The 16,423-nt window shown below is 45.0% G+C and overlaps 2 protein-coding genes across 7 annotated transcripts in view; one reads left to right on the top strand and one right to left on the bottom strand.

The window, feature by feature from the left end:
- The window catches only part of Mmd (monocyte to macrophage differentiation associated), an 83,972-nt gene extending 77,534 nt beyond the window's left edge, over positions 1-6,438 (top strand). Inside the window, exon 7 of one of the 2 annotated variants that reach the window (XM_010620210.3) lies at positions 2,980-4,607. In XM_010620210.3, coding sequence (XP_010618512.1) covers positions 2,980-3,018 — 39 coding nt within the window. In that variant the 3' untranslated portion in view covers positions 3,019-4,607. Of the gene's footprint in view, positions 1-2,979; positions 4,608-6,307 lie in introns of those variants that run through there. The other variant, XM_010620208.3, reaches the window with a different exon arrangement.
- Positions 4,679-16,423, bottom strand: part of Hlf (HLF transcription factor, PAR bZIP family member) — a 54,964-nt gene continuing 43,219 nt past the window's right edge. For 3 of the 5 annotated variants that reach the window (XM_033762970.1, XM_033762969.1, XM_033762967.1), the window contains exons 3-4: positions 16,004-16,224; positions 4,679-9,027 (exon numbers count right to left, since the gene is read on the bottom strand). In XM_033762970.1, coding sequence (XP_033618861.1) covers positions 8,812-9,027; positions 16,004-16,224 — 437 coding nt within the window. In that variant the 3' untranslated portion in view covers positions 4,679-8,811. Of the gene's footprint in view, positions 9,031-16,003; positions 16,225-16,423 lie in introns of all 5 variants that reach the window. The other 2 variants (XM_033762968.1, XM_033762966.1) reach the window with 1 other exon arrangement.

Below are 16,423 nucleotides of genomic sequence, written 5' to 3' on the forward strand. Positions count from 1 at the left end.
TATTTGTTTCAAAAAGCCTACAAAAGGAATGTGAAAACACAGAGGCACATTAAACAAATAAAGAGCACACATTGAATTAGTTAGACTTAGTTTGGCTGCCATCCACGACGAAGACGCTGACATCCTGTGGAAGAGAAAGCACTACGGGCAAATGCATTAAAACCACGCTGCAGGAAGTCAGCCTTCCAAAGGGAGGGACGGAGGGACTTGGATGGAAGTGGAGTGCAGGCCAGAGGAGGGGCCGGTGCTTCCAGCTGGGAGGCTGGAGAAGATTCCACGGCCGAGTGAATTTCAGCGTCTTGGAGAATGGGTAGAGTTTGGATACAGAACGGCTATGTTAGTCCTGGGTGCCCGGCGATGTAAGGAAAGAGGGTCTTCATTGCCTCTGTTTCTCCATCTGCGAAACAGGGCCATCTTTCCCTTGAATCCAGTGGGAAACAGCAAATAAAAAAAGTGGTATCGAGCAACTGTTCAATACAACAAATGTTGTGCTGAACAACCTGGCCTAGGAAACGGGGGTTGCTGTACTGTGATCGAGTGTAGCTGTGTAGGACATTACGCAAGTCACAACTCCTTCTCAAGGCCCCAAGGCTCTCAACTGGAAAATGAAAGGGTTTATGGATGGAACACAGTAAATGCATCCTCTCACTTGAACATTACTGGGTGACCCTACAAGTGCTTTGGGGGTTGGTTTCTGCCAGCGACACGTAAGCTTCCTGTTCACACAAACCCCTTGACGAATGGTCTTGTGACCGTGGTGGGTGTGAAGGCCACTGTCGGGGCCAGGAGGAGGAGGGCTGGGTCTTTCCGATCCCTATCCACTGCGTAGGGACTTGAGTCTCCGTCCTAGCTCTCCCTATGGATGCCTCCAGGGTCTTATTCACATCTCCCTCTGCCTCTACTGCACACACAAGGAAGGAAAATAAGAAGGGAAAGGAGGGGAGGGGAGGTGGACAGAGAGAGGGAGATGAGAGAGAGGCTCCGGACCAAGGGACCTCCCCAGTACCCAAATAGCCTGAATCCAAGGTTCTTGCTGTGATCTGTGAGACCAAGGGAAGTCTCATCTCCTTTGTGCTCACTCACCCCTGTCTCCTCTCCTAAATTAAATTCTCCATTTTTGAGATTCGCCTTCATTCAAAAGAAAGGAAGGACTTTGGTCTTTCAAGGGTACTTTTTCCCTGAGGCCTTTCTGCGCCTCTGCTTCCCTCTGTAGTTCTGGGGAGGCCACGGGGGAGACAAGGATCTGAAAGGAATGTGGCAAGGTTTCTGCAGTGCTGCTCAAGTAAGGGCTGGAGACAGGGAGGGGCGTCCTGGAGCTGTCCCAGAAGCCTTGTCAAAGGACACATTTCCTGGCTGCAAAGCCAGAAGCAGAAAGGTGTAGGAAGAGGAGCACCAGGTTGCAGGAGGAGAAGGGGGATGGGGCAGTCTATTTGGGGAAAGAAAGTCCTATCTCATATGGAGTCAGCTGAGCCCTGGCTTCTCCTTCAAGGATCAAAATCTTTCAGGGGAGAGAAGCTCCCGGATGCAGGCTGAGGAGTCAGCAAAGCATCAGAGAAATTTATGCTTTTAAAACTTCACTCAGAATTCTTTAGTTCTAGCTGGAGACGCTGGACTATGTCTGTTGGACACTGAAGAGGCCCAGGCCAGCTATTCTCTGCACACACAGAACTGGGCTGTGGTTGCACACACAGCCTTGGGGACACAGAGCAGAAGACACATACTCCGGCCTTGACCAAGGCTCACCTTCCCCATTCTCTCTCCTTGACTGTTCTACCCTAAGGAGTAGCTCCCAAGGCTACTAAAAGAGCCAAGATAAAAAAGGAGGGCGTGCTCAGTTGTGTAGCAATGTTCAAACATGGTCGATCCTTCTGGGAGGGGACCCTCTTCCTACCCTGCATCCCCTTCACAGGAGAAGGTCACGAGGGGACCCTCTCCCTTCTTTCCTTGTTTGTGCTTCCTTCCCAAGAGAAAGGACAGCACTGATTATTGGGGGGAAAGCCTGGCCTGTAACTGGCCTTGTGAGTCATCCTGGGAGTCTACTTCCAAGGGGAAAAAAAAACATCCCACACTTCCCAGCTGGCTAGGAACTCCATTCAGCAAAAGGGCAGTGGTCTCCAGTCCCCAGATCTGTTCCCAGTGGCTGCTCCAGGACTCATTCTGTGCAGTGCTTCTACACAGGAGGGGCTTGGGGCACCGCGCTCTATTCCTGTGGCAGGGGCACGTACCGCTAGAAAAGCCATGATAGCAAAACGCCTGCTCTGGTTCACTGGGATAGATGCAGAGTTGGGATGGTTTTGAAAATTAGTGGTGATTATGGGGTATAAATGGTCCACGATGCTTGCATAACCATATTATCCTGGGGGTGGAAGGTAAAGATGAGATGCTTCGGTGAGCAAGTCTGAGAATACGGTCTGAGCAGTATACTGGGAGTATTCAACCCAGGACGGAAAGCAGTTTCCGACAACACATATTTTTTCATCTTAAACTATAGATGGATGAGTTTTAAGAAAAGTCCCTTAAAAAGGAGAGCTTTTTGAAGACTCCTTTCTTAATCAAGTTGTTGTCCTCTAATATGTTAGGTTAGGAAACATGCACTGAAGTCTAGCCTAAAATGGACCAAAGTGCTAAGCGCCCTTAGTGTTTTTCCCCTGTGCACCTCTGTTACTTATTTTTTTGTTTGGTTTTTTTGAGACAGGGTCTCACTATGTAGTTGAGACTGACCTGGAACTCACTGTGTAGTCCAAGCTGGTCTCGAACTCACAGCGATCCTCCTGCCTCAGCCCCGAGTGCTGGGATGACAGGTGTGCGCCACCACGCCCGGCCCTGTGTTACTTATTTGAATTTCAGTGACCAAGGAGTGAACACAAATCCTGGGCCACCTCTTTCCAGAGGCTTCCTACCTTCTATGACGTCCAGGAAGGGGAGCGGGGATGGGGCATTGAGGGGAGCTCACACTCACTGAGTGTTCATTTCTCATAGGTTATCTTGCTTACTGCAAATGACATCAAGATGTTATGAAATTAGCGCGATTCAGAAAGACTAAGAACCCCACCATGTCAGCAGCTGGAAAGGGCTGCTCTGCAGTAAATATGTTTATTAAGTAAGCGGATGTCAGAGACAGGGCTTGAACCTAGGTTGGACTCAGCCCCTGTGTGCGCTGTTTCCACCCAGTCTCTTCGAGCCCCACATGGAGAAGGGGGCAGCTGCATTCCCCTGGGTGCTGTACTTCTCTGGTAAGCTTTGTCCAGAAAGAGGTCACCCAGGAGAACCCTGTGACCACGCACCAAGCCAGCAGGGCTGACCTGATGTACCCCTGTGGGTGAGGCACTCTGCCAGGCGCTTGGCTCATTCAAACCCAAGGAAACTTAGAAGGCACGAGCCTGGCAGCGCCTGCGGCTGTACAGAAGATACCCACTCAAATGAGCCCTGGGAAGCACAGGACAGGAGCATTCTGACGCTGGACCTAGGGCTGAAGCCAAGGGTAGTGGAGCAGTGTGATCCTGAAGAACAAGAATCAGGGAAGTCCTGGGGCTTTGAAGGATTGCGAGGGCCCTTTGTCTATCTGCCCTTCCTCCCCTGCTGATTCATCAGCCCCTCCCTGTCACCAACAGAGGGGATTCCTGTGCAGACTGCAGCGTGCATAGGAGTCAACCCACATACGGAACCGTCTAAGGGCGTGCAGGGGCACACGGATCTAGTGGCGCACAAAGCAGATCTGAAGGGTGTATGTGCACGGACAAATGTCAAGAGAGTTGGCAAATCTTCAAATTTTACATGTAGTGTTTTTCTTCTGAAAATCAACCTACCCAAGACAGTGCTTGTCCATAAAGCATCGTGTCGTCTTTGTCTTCCCTGTCTTCTCCTCTTTTTGTGCTGCTGCTGGGGACTTGTACTGAGTGGTTAGGCCTAGGATGTCTGGATTTACACTCAACATGTAAAGATTTTTAAAATTATTATTCCCTGAGCAATAAAACTCTTTACATAGCACTTGCATGAATTAGTATAAGTAATGTTAGAGATGGTTTATACTCCATGCACAGGTGGATGTGTTTAGGTTATATGCAAATACTCTATTGTTTTATATAAGGGACTTGAGCATCCACAGATTTTGGCTGCCACAGGGTCTCAGAACGGACCCCTCTCCCCCGGCCCATAGATGCTGAGAGATGGCTGTACTCGGCCACACATAAGAGTTAGCTAGGAGTACTTAAAACATGGGGATGTCCGAGCCTCAACCCAGACCTGTTTCAGAATTAGTGGATCTGTTCTCCTGTAACACAGCCCCAGGTGACTTCTCTTCAGCCAATAGGAGCACAGCATGTGCAGTGGCTTCTGGGAAACATCCTCTCAGTGATGCCCATTCGGTAGACTGGAGCTCACCTCTGCCGCTTTCACCTCCAACCCTTTCACTCAGCTTCTTATCCTGCCTAACTTCGTTACCTGTTCTGTAAACGGGGATAACGACTGTTCCTCCTTCACACTGCTGATAGGGGATGAAATCAAGTACTTGCCGTGTACAGTACAATGGCACATAAGAACTCAAAACTTTAATTTGTTATTAATTACATAGAATTAGCATTTTATCATCTATGTAATTGATCTCTGTAAATGGTCTCTTGGCTAAGATGGTGGGAACAGACTCTGATTGCCAGCCAACTGTTGACAAAAATACATGAAAGAAGGAAAAAAAAATCAAATTTTATTAAACATTAAGAACAACAGACAAGATTTGAACTTAACAGTATAAATACCACCAATACTATGGTGTACAATTAAACTAACCTCATGGATTCTTGTACCTGTTTAACAGATGCGATCTTTGTGGTCTTGCCTAAAGGATAACGCGTTATTGTTGTTTGGTAAGGTGCTCAAAAATTAAGTATTTTAAGTCTTCAAGCTGTCATACACACATGCACGCACACTCCCCTGTATATACTTTCACCTCCTGAAAAGTGCATTCAAGTAAGTTGCTAAATTCAATTCCTCAAGACCTATGATAAAGTTTTGCTCATTTTTAAATATAACTTTTAGCAAATGCCTAAAGAACTTCGCCTCATCAGTGAGGGGACCTAGGAGCCTTCAGCAGGAAGTGGACACACTGAGCAGAGAACGTTCACCACTCGGAGGCCATAACACCTCATTTCGGTCACCTGCAGGGACTGAGCCCACTGTTAATTCCAGGCCTCCAGTGGCTACCCAGCCAAGCAGGCTAATGCTTTGGGAGCTCCCTAATTATGACAAAGCATGATTTTTTTATTAAAGGAATATGAGGGGACAATTAGATGAACTACTAGAAAAACCAAGGACTAACTTTGCATTTTACAGAAAGTCACGTCCGTCTCACCCTGGGGCAGAGGAGAGGGTGCCCCTTAACTTTCTCATTGACTCCTCTGAAAGCAGATGATAGACCCTTTGGATGTACATTTAGAACCATTGTGAGTTCCCCCCCAAAATCAGTGGTTAGAAGAAACCTCTGGGGAACCTTATGTGGTTTCTATACACTCAGTGCCAAAATCCCATCCGAACTCTCTTCAAATATTCCTTCTGCTTTAAGGGGCGACTCCATGGAGACTTGTGTGTGTTCAGCAACCAAGCCTGGTAACAGTCTTGCTCAGTGTGCTTCTGAATGATCCAAAGTGGCCACATTCTCCAAAGGAAGAGGTGATCACTTACAGCCTTCCCACAGCCACCCATTCCCTCAAAGTAGCATGAGCACGAAGAGGCTCATCATTTTTTGCCTTTCTGTGCAAATGTAATCAAAAGATGATGTGACCTCATCTAGAAGTCCTATACGGCTCATTCTGAGCTGTCTAAATGATGTTGGCATGATATGGCTTGGATTCATGGCCAAGTAATTAAATCTCTGAAAGATGCTTAGGAAAAAAGGGTGAAAAATGACAACAGGACTCTCACAGGTGCAGACTGCAGGCGCTCATTAACCCTGGGGCCCAAGTCACTACCAATCAGACCATGGCTTCCCACTTGTTCTCAGAACTGCCTTATTCCCTAGTTGCCTTGAACAGACAGGCAGCTAAATCTGGAGCGCATGTGTGCGTGCGTGCGTGTGTGTGTGTGTGTGTGTGTGTGTGTGTGTGTGTTTACAATGACCCACATATAAGGCACCTATACAGACTCCAAAATGTTTAGTTTTTTTTTAAGACGAGGTAGGTTTTTGAAACCTTTCCTGTCACACAAAATAATGTTTTATTATGATCTTTTTATTTCTTCTGCAGAAAACATTTGTGATGTTTATTTGATACAAACAACCTAATTCCACGAAAGATCAATACTCACTTTTTTTTTTCAGCTACCATTTGATAACTCCGTAAATTTGGATGGCCCACATTATAATCCTTCAATGTTTCTCCACTTAAAGGTATTATTGGTCTTTGTTTTATGTATAATTTGTCTTTGTTAAACAATGTAACTATTCCACAATTAGCCCCTCCTTCATCTATAGAGAGGCCAATTCTCTATGGCACTTGCTGAATATCTCTTATTCAGTTCTACATAAGATTTTCAAAGATTCTGTTTATTCGTTATGTACCTGAACAGTATATTTCAATTCCAATATTCCCTCATCTGTGCCCTTCTCTGTATCTCACAACAAAATGAGTTGCTACTCGATATCCTACTGGTCACATTTCCCAAAATCATGACACAAGAGAGAAACACTGTGGAGGGACCGGCAGGGAGACTTCCAGATCATTAAAGAATTAAGATACTCTGGAGGCACGAAACTAGAAAACTCCCATTGATGAAACGGGATTTTAATCTAGCACAAAATGCTTCTTGGCAGTAACAGCACAATTTCCTGACATTATACTACTTTGGGAAACCAAAGAACATTCATCTTTGAAGTCAAAACATCTATCGATTTATAAACTGTACACATAAACCATAAACCAGTGCCAGCCTTACATGCATCAGACCCAGCGGCCCACAGGGGAGAACATTCTTCGGGGCAGCCGCGCTCCAACCCAGAAAATCAGACTTTTCAAGTGAACATTTCTGTGGCAGATGCTTTTCCTAGAAACACTGTATTATCCAATAAATATGTGACTAAAATCCATTTGTGCTTTTGGGTGATGTCAACTGACTTCTTTCTGAGACCTAATAAACAAGAAAACGTCGGAGCAGGATTCGTCACAGCAAGCCTCGATGCTGTCATAAAATTTTAATTTAAAGCAGAAAACATGCTGATGTGTCAGTAATAGCCTTAAAATATTAAAGACCTCAAAAACCCCAAGCACTTCTTCTCTGTACAACATTGGTGAATATATATCTTTGCTATATAATTTTAAAACATGGAATAGTTTTTCCGTTTTCTCTTTTCTATATATAATATATGTCTTCCAAAATACATTGTCAGTATTTATATCTGAAAATACTGTACAAAAAGAACTTCCTATAATTATTCTGTATAAACATTAAACAATTTAACAATCTCTTCTTTTGGTCTATAGTAAACATTTAAATTGATTGGATGAACCACAGTCTGTGCAACCCACCCCTTCTGAGATACACCAGTGTCTTTTTACATTCATTTTTCCAGGAGTCCACTTCATAAGAGCACATACTTTCCAAAGCAAACGGAGAATAAGAAACATAAGCTCCAGAATCATTAATTTACGAGGCATTCAAAAAATACTACCACGGGGAGTAAGGGGCTTACAAAACATCAATTTATGAACTTAACTTTTAAAAACATCCAACTATACTTCAAAAAAATATATATATATCACAAAAACTGGGGAAACTGAATCTTAGGTAATTTTTGAATATTGAGAGGAATATGGAAAAAGTTAACTAGAAAAGTGGGGGTGGGGTAGGTGCGGGAGGGGGCGACAACAAAACCAAACACACCGAAGACTACTCTGAGACACCTTTTTGTCTGGCTCATGTACTGATAAATTAAGTCCTCAGTCTTAGACCTCTCATTGCCCTCTGCTTCCCTGTCCTGGGGATATTCTGATCATGCTCAGATGCATTACTTTAATTTTTGTGTTTTAAAAGACAGTGAAATCCTTAGGTAGGGAAAATATCCTACGTCCACTAGTAATACTCAGGCAGCATGCTCTAGCGTACAATAGGATTATTGCTTTAGGTACAGACAGTGCAAAACACACTCTGTGTTCTATAATAGTACTCGTACTTATCTGGGGTTGGTGGAATTAAAAGGAAACTTAGTAAGTAGCAGTAAGTAAATATGGGATCCAATAAATTTAAACAGCACTTTAAATTTGAAGACAATTATCACCAAAACTGAAAAAAGGAGGAAAGCAACCTGTAAGTGAGTAGGCCTGCAGTGTAGTGCTAAGTTATTCTGCTCACCTCATTAGCGTGGATACTTATGGATTAAACAAAAACAAGAGCTTGCATTCCCAAAGACTGAGATCCACTCTTCCCAGGGCCCTTCCTAGAGACGCCCAACAGCGCCCAGAAGAGGAGGTGAGCTGGAAAACGAAGGGCAGGGGTGGAAAACCCACGGGGTCTCCAGAGTTTAATAAAAATGTGGCACCTTTCTTTTGGGGGATTAAAAGAGGATGAGAGGAGGGCTATCTCAAAATGGCAAGTGCAAAGGGACACGCACGCGTGCGCGTGCACACACACGCACACAGCTGACCACAGGAGCACAAGCACATGTACACACACGCACGCGTGCACTCACAAGGATGCACACCGAAGTGGGAGTCAGTTGTGTTTATGCCTCTGGTAAAGTGCGGATGTCAGAAAGGTTGGTCTGGGTGTGGTGCTATCAGACAGGAAACAGGCTGTCCACCTATGCCAACGCCAGCCCACAGTGCCAGCCTACAGGGGCCCGTGCCTGGCCTCGTACTTAGCGAGTATGTTCTTGCATTTGCCCAGCTCCTTCCTCAAGTCAGCCACCTCCTGGCGGAGGGCTGAGTTCTCCTTCTCCAGGAAGGAGGCCCTGATGGCGATCTGGTTCTCCTTCAGCCTCCGGGCGTCTCGGGAGCGCTTGGCTGCCATGTTGTTCTTTCTGCGCCTCGCCCAGTACTTGTCATCCTGCTCGTGAGTCACAGAAGGGTAAAGAAACGAGGTATTAGATTTCAGCAGCGCAGTTTCACTTGGCAGCTGGCAGCCTTTCAGGCCACACTGAGATGCCAGCCCAGGTTCAGAACCCACGTCTCCTTCCATTAGCTTCAGCCAGTCTGAGCAAATGGTCCATGAGCCATGGCTTCCTTCCTGGAGCAGGGACCAACCTGTCACAATGGGCCCCTTGCTCTGCCCAGCACAGCTTGTGCCCAATGAGGTGGAGATCAGAGCCTGAAGCAGAGAAAGCAGCTCACCTCACACCCAGAAGCACATTCCAACTTTCTTTAGTAGCTTGGCTGAAAACTGTAGAACCTAATTTTCTTCCACGGGTACTCATCTGCTTTTGTGGTGTAAACTGGTACAATATTTTTGGAAGGCAATTTGGCGATATCTCTCATGTGTTTTAATATGTACTCTACTGATCTGGTAACTCCCCTGGGAGGGCTTCAGCCTATAGCTTCATCGTGCCAATGCACAGTACACAAGGCTTTTACTGCAACATTGTTGGTAAAAGAAAAATATGGGAGAAAAGCTACTTATCTGTGTGTATCTATCATTTGGAAAGAATCACACAAAGGGACACTCTACAGCTGTTAAAAATATTCACCCCACTGAATCACAAAGATGTTCGAGATAGATCACCAGGTGAGCGGAAACAATGGCAGTCTGTGGGTAGATATGTTTGGCTTCACCCCAGTTTGCTTAAAAAATTGTAACATTCATAGAAAGAGACTCAGATTTATACCAGTGATGGCAAAACTTTCCCAGCTTTCGGTGATAACAAACAGCCCACTGCCGCACAACGTGCCATAAATTCGCCAACACTGATTTGTACCAAGCAGTAAAAAATGATGGCTCTGCCGGGGAGACTGAGGAGAGAGGCAAAAGAGAGAAGCGGGATCTTTTCACCTCTTATTTTATATCTGTCTGAACCACAAGAATATCATACAACAGGATGCACCTACTGATTGTGAAAAACAAAAATTTAAAAACCCTCCAGTCTGTCACTAATCAGTATTCGTATCGGAGGCTTGCATTTACACGGTTTCCACTGATCTCTTGCTTAACTAGTCTCTAGGTCTGAGGTGCCCTGGGAGATAGTTAACTGTGCTCATTGTGAAAACAAGCCTTCTCTCTCCCTCACTGCTGCCCCCACTACCACCAAAAGAAAGGAAAGCTTCTTTGCTAAGAAATGAGTCTTCTAGATCTTCCCAATTCACTGGCGGTGTTACCCGATGAAGCTTGCAGCTTCCTTTGCTCAACAACTTCAACAGCAACCTCCCATTCTAGCAAAGCGAATCGCTGTGCAGTTACATGCCACCCAGAGGTGGTGAGTGAAGCCACCCCTTCCGTCCCCAGCATCCCAAGGGAAGGTGTTAGCCTCGGAGTGGATCATGTGGGGTGGGGTCAAGGCTGCAGGAAAAATCCAACACGAGTGGTCTGCTCCCTAATCCACTCATTACCCTCAGTAGATATTTGCCCTGCACAAGACCAGAGTGTGAGATGGAACATGTGTGTAGGGACCTCCTGTGTGCTGGTCACAAGTTGGTGGTATCACTTTATTTGTAAAGCACCCCTACCTTTTTTTATTTTCTCACACTAATGTGGAATAGGGTGAAAAATGATCTCCCCAGTAGTTGGCACTGTGACTCTTCTTAGGGAGGAGGTTGTCCTGAATGAGCAAGACTGGACAAGTATGCAACGGCTGTTGGTGGAATTCGTTGTGTGGCTTCTGAAAGACGGAAGGGGAGCTGGAGGAAAGGAAGAAGGACTGGGAGGAGCCAGGAGAGCCACTGACATCACAGGGGCAAAGGGGGCCCAAAGGCATATTCAGAGCAGCAAGGCACCAGTTCAGATGGAGGTTGTTTGTTTGCGTCATTTGGATGTAAGCCCCATTCCACACCCTTCAGTGTCGGTAAATCCACCACACTTGTCAACGAGCCTAGGAGTGTGACTTCCAAGAGGAATCCAAAGAGGGACTAACTCAGGATTATCAGAAGATGCCTACAGGGGAACAGGAAGCCAGGTGCCGAGTGAGCACAAGAGAACAAGCCCCTGGAAACTGTGTGGCAGGGAGGGATGGATAGAGCTCCTGCCACAGGCCGTGGCCTTGGTGGCCTGTGACTACACTGACCAGATCTTCAGGACCAGGACTCACCAGCTGACCTCAAGGTAACAGCCGAATTCTGCATCTTGCTTAGAGTTCTTCTTACTTCTAAAGTGCTTTCATTTCCCAGCAGATGAGCTGGCAAAAGGGTGGAATGGAGACGAAATTCGGAGGCAGGAAGGGAACATGGAACAGAGGTGGAACAGAGGACACGGAGGCAGGAAAGATGGAAGAAGCAGTGCCCGGCCTCGAACAAACCGTCTGCCTCATTTCGTCATCACAGAATGGTCAGGCACGGAGAGAAGCAGGGTCTTCAGTGGGGCTACATCTGTCTCCCTCTCCACCTCCCAGGTGCTAATGCCATGTGGCTACCCAGCTACTCCCATCCAACCAGAACCCACTCGGCCATACCGCCTTCTGACAGGTCAACACTCCTGACTGCTGGCCAGACTAGAGCTTCCAAGAGGCCAGGAGCAACGTTGGGCGTCAGCTCACCTTGGTCTCTCTAGCCGCATATTCCAGCATTTGAAAAAGATCTGTCATACTGAATGAATGGACCCTGAAAAGTACTGAGAAATGCAGGTAATAAAACTGATTTCTAGTTAGGAAGCTCAGTGTGCTCTCCCTTAACACTTCCAGGGAATGCATGCCCTCCCTGATCCATCATTTTTGGTGGACGGCATTCTACTCAATTGGTTTGCTCATTGTCCAGTGCCTGAACACCTCTCTCCACCCACCCCAGCTCAGACCTCTCTCCTGACATGTGACAGCTCTTCCTGCTTCCACCAGCTCATGGTCTGTGACTTGAAGATTCACCCACATCTGGAAAAAAAAAAAAAAAAACCCAGAGGCATAGGAAAGTATTCCTGCCCATTCCGCACTCACCATGTGAATAGGTCAGACACAGCCATGCCAGCAGTAGTATGTACAATTCCAGCACAGATAGTTTCGCACTGCCTCTTTGCTGCTAACATTACCTGTGTTATTGAGTAATCGTGCCCTTTGTTTGAACATGTAAATTTGGAGACTGTGAAAATCTGGCTGGAAGTTCTGTATACTACTCGGCAACAGTCTTTCAAACCTCCAACCAAGGGGAAATCCATGTTGAATGGGCTCCCTGGCTTACGTTAAGAGGTGAGACTCTGAAATACAGTCAGGATTGGATCACTAAGGAAATAAGATCATCACAGGAAGGTATCTCTCATACCTACACCTGATCCCATGTCACCCTGGTCTTAGCCTGTGCAGTCCAACCTTCCACACCCCAAGTAGATTGTATCTTCTGCTGTCTTGACCATACACTTTCCTTTCCTGATTCTTGGGGTGGCAGTTATTGAGGGTCCTGCTGTAGCCTTTTGTCAGGGTTAACATGCTGCAGTGAACTTTCTGAGGTAGAGTTCATCTGAGTTTCCCTTTCTTCTTTCTCAACTGCAAAGGGATAACATTGGACTAATGGGTCTCTAAGGCTCTCCTCTGCCCCGAAATTTCCCTGTTCTGTGTCAGTGCAGGTACTTTCAGATATGCGCAGGACCGCAGTGATTTAGATCTGCCAGGTGCTTCTATCTCGGGTGCTCTTTCTAGACACAAAAAGCAACAGAAACTGGTCTAAATCTATTCAGTGTTCCAAAGTCCCACTCTCCCTACCTTGGAGTTTCTACATGTGAACCATGCTTAAGTTTGAGAAGTAGGGGGCACACTTTAGAGAAGGCTAATTATGTCTTGTTCCAATGCCTTGAAAATGTACAGTTATACTCCCATTGTCTTTATGCCTGGAAAGAAATATAAGCACAAAGAATTCTATGAAGTAGCTAGTCAGAAATGGTTCTATTAAAACTGCTATACAGATTTAATGCAATGCTGATTGAAATCCCAACAGTATATTTTACTGAACTAGAGAAAACAATCCGAAAATTTGTTTGGAACCAGAAGAGACCCAGAATAGCAAAAGCAATTCTAAGCAACAGAATCATAGCAGGGAGTATCAAAATCCCCAACTTGACACTATACTACAAAGCCACTGTGATAAAAACAGTATGGTACTGGCAAAGAAACAGACCCAAGGATCAGTAGAATAAATTAGAAGATTCAGAAACAACTCCAGATGTACTCAGCTACCTCATCTTTGATAAAGGAGCCAACCATCCTCAATGGAGGAAAAATAGCCTCTTTAATTGTGTTGGAAAAACTGGATTTCAACTTGCCAAAGATTAAACTAGACCCCTATCTTTCACCATGCACTGAACTAAAATCTAAGTGGATTAAAGATATAAATATTAAAATCAAAACACTAAACTTGTTGGAAGATAAGCTAGGTAGAACTCTGGAAGACACTGGCATAGGAAAAGACTTTATGAACAAATATTCAGTAACACAGTAACTAGCATAAAGAATCAACAAGTGGGATCTCATCTTTTTAAAAAGCTTCTGTACTGCAAGAGAAACCACCAACAGAGCTAAGAGACAACCTACATTGTGGGAAAAAATTTTTACCAGCTGCTCCTCAGACAAAGGTCTACTATCCCGTGTATATAAAGGACTCAAAAACCTCTGACCCACCCCCCCAAATATAAAGACCCAGTTCAAATATGGTCATCTGAAATGAACAGACATTTCTCAAACAAAGAAGTAAAAGTATAAAATAAATACATGAAAAAAATGTTCCACATCACTGGTCATTTGAGAGATGCAGATGAAAACAATCCTGAGATTCCACCTCACCCCAGAAAGAATGGCTGCTGTCAAGAAACCAACCAATAACAAATGCTGGTGGGAGTGTGGGGAGAAAGGAACCCTTCATCATTGTTGGTGGGAGTGCAGACTGGTGCAACCACTATGGAAATCAATATGGAGATTCTTCAAACAACTAGGATTAGAAGCCCCCTGCCCTGTTTTTGGTAGTAGGGATCAAACTCAGGCCCTTGAGCTTTCGAGGCAGGTGGCAGAACCACTGAGACAAATCCCCACTTGAAACAGCTATTCCCCTGCTGGGTATCTTCCTAAAAAAATTAAAGGAATCATACCACAGTGATATATGTGCACCTATGTCTATAGCAGCACAGTTTGTAATTTGGAAACAGCCTAATTGCCCATTAAGTGGAGACTGGATAAAGAAGGTGTGTTTTTTTTTTTATATAAAATGAAGTACTACTGAGCCACGAAGAACAAGAAACTAGACATTTATAGCTAAATGGATGCACACTGAGGACATACTTTTAAGTGAAATAATAGGATACACATGTGTAAATAAATACCAAATAGTTTTTCTGGTGTGATAAGCTAAAAGTGTAAATAAGAATCAAAATGTATAATTGATATTGTGTAATAGGAAAAAATGTCTAAAGGTGCAGGGGATGTGGGAGGTGTAGGGGATGTGGGAGGTGTAGGGGAAAGCTAGGAAGAGAAAAGAAAAAAGTGGAAACAAAGTCTCTGTAAATAGGGAAGGATGGAGGGGGTGAAGGGAGGGCAGGAAAATGCGGACAAAATAAAAACCAAGATACATCATGTAAAGGTACAAGATCCCAATGATGAATGTAACTGTGCTGTATACCTAAAATATACCAATAAAGAAAAAAGAAAAAAATGGTTCTCTTGGTATTAGTGGGTGTGGCATTATTTTGGAAGGAATTTTAATCCTGAAATACCATAAAATATGAGAAATTAATTTTGTTTTAAGCTATAATGGACTTCCTAAGGTAAATCTATTTCCCTTTATAAATAATGTGTCCCCTTCATCCTAGGACAGTTTCTCACCCCAACTTTACAATGTGTCAGGGAATCCAGCGCTTCCTCCTCAACATCCCCCCGGGTCTCCCGAGGCTGCCCATGTGGCAGGAGGGTTCCATTTCTGGTCGCTATTTTCTGATTGTTATTGCTATTCGGACTCTGGGTGTGGTTCCTTCCTAAAGGAAGGTAACCCTTCGAGGACTATGAGATCCAGGTGCCTCCCTTAAATAATTTTCTTCTCTTTCTAGCCATGAAACATTTTGGTTTGACATATGGGTTATATTTTATGGATTTCCTTGAAGATGGAAGTCAGTCTTCTTCCTTTATGAGCTCACCGTCCCTCTGATGTTTTATTGCTTTTCTTTATCTTGGTTCAGTATCAAATAATAAAGATACCCACAGAGGAAAGTAACACGCCGCAAAGTCACACACTAGTCAGGATCAGAAATCATGAGTACTTCAGGGATTAATTTACAAGGAATGATCAAACTATATGGTGAATGTTCAAATTTTAAAAATTTACTACAGTAAAACACACGCTGCCCTTAACTCCCCCCTCAAAATACCCTCCCCCACTTTGAACACACATCCTATAGTTCTTGCCACTTTCAGAAGCGGTTCTGGAAGTCTGCTTTTGTTTCTTTACAAAGCGTTATCCAAAAAACGGTGAATATGGCTACTGAGTGCCATCCGGTGGAAAGGCGGGCTTGTAGAAATGTTACAGCACGTCCTCATCCACGCTATTTACAGAGCTGGTGCCATGTGACTTCCAATGGTTCCCCAAGGTCAAAAGGACCATGAAAGGTAAACATTTTGAATCGATTCAGGGCATCAAGGCAGCTATGCTAGTGTAATGGAAGACACAAAAGGGCTTCCAGAACTGCTACGGAAACTGGCAAGAGGGACGGAAAGAGTGTGTCTGAAGCAGGGGAGAAGCTTTCCAGGGGGTTAATGGCAATCTGATTGCTTTTTCCTGTAATGAATCTTTTAAAAATTTAAATATCCATTGTATTTTTCATTCACACCCTGTACATAATCCTCCCGGGGTCACCTCTAATTTTCCTCTTAATCCCATGGTCCATGTGCCCCAAATCCTGATTACCAGTTCCAATTTACCTTCAGATCATCGGGAATGAAGACTTTGCGAGCTTTCTTAATCATAGGCTGCGGCTTCAGTTCTTCCTCGGAGAACTTGCGTTTTCGAGGGTCAAACATTTCCTGGCCTGGAATGCTGGAGAGGGCAAGGTCTGCTGGATCCGGCTCATACCCCACTGGGACCTGGATGGTGTCAGGATCAATGGGACTTGGTGTGTTGCGGTTTGCTGGCAACAGCTGACCTGGAACAGCACAGGAGTTTTAATTCATGCGCACTGTAGGCAGATGCACCTGACAGCCTCTTTCTCAACGGTGCCGTAAGATGAGTGGCCCAAGTCTTTGATGTATAAGTGACCCGTCACCATTTGTTGTGTTCTCCTTCACTACGTTCCTGAGGTGGCGGGAGGCTGAATATGCCTTTCCTGTCTCACATTAGGCAAA

This window comes from Fukomys damarensis, unplaced genomic scaffold (genome assembly GCF_012274545.1).
Source record: "Fukomys damarensis isolate Sample0158 unplaced genomic scaffold, DMR_v1.0_HiC HiC_scaffold_13, whole genome shotgun sequence".
Classification (NCBI taxonomy): domain Eukaryota; kingdom Metazoa; phylum Chordata; class Mammalia; order Rodentia; family Bathyergidae; genus Fukomys; species Fukomys damarensis.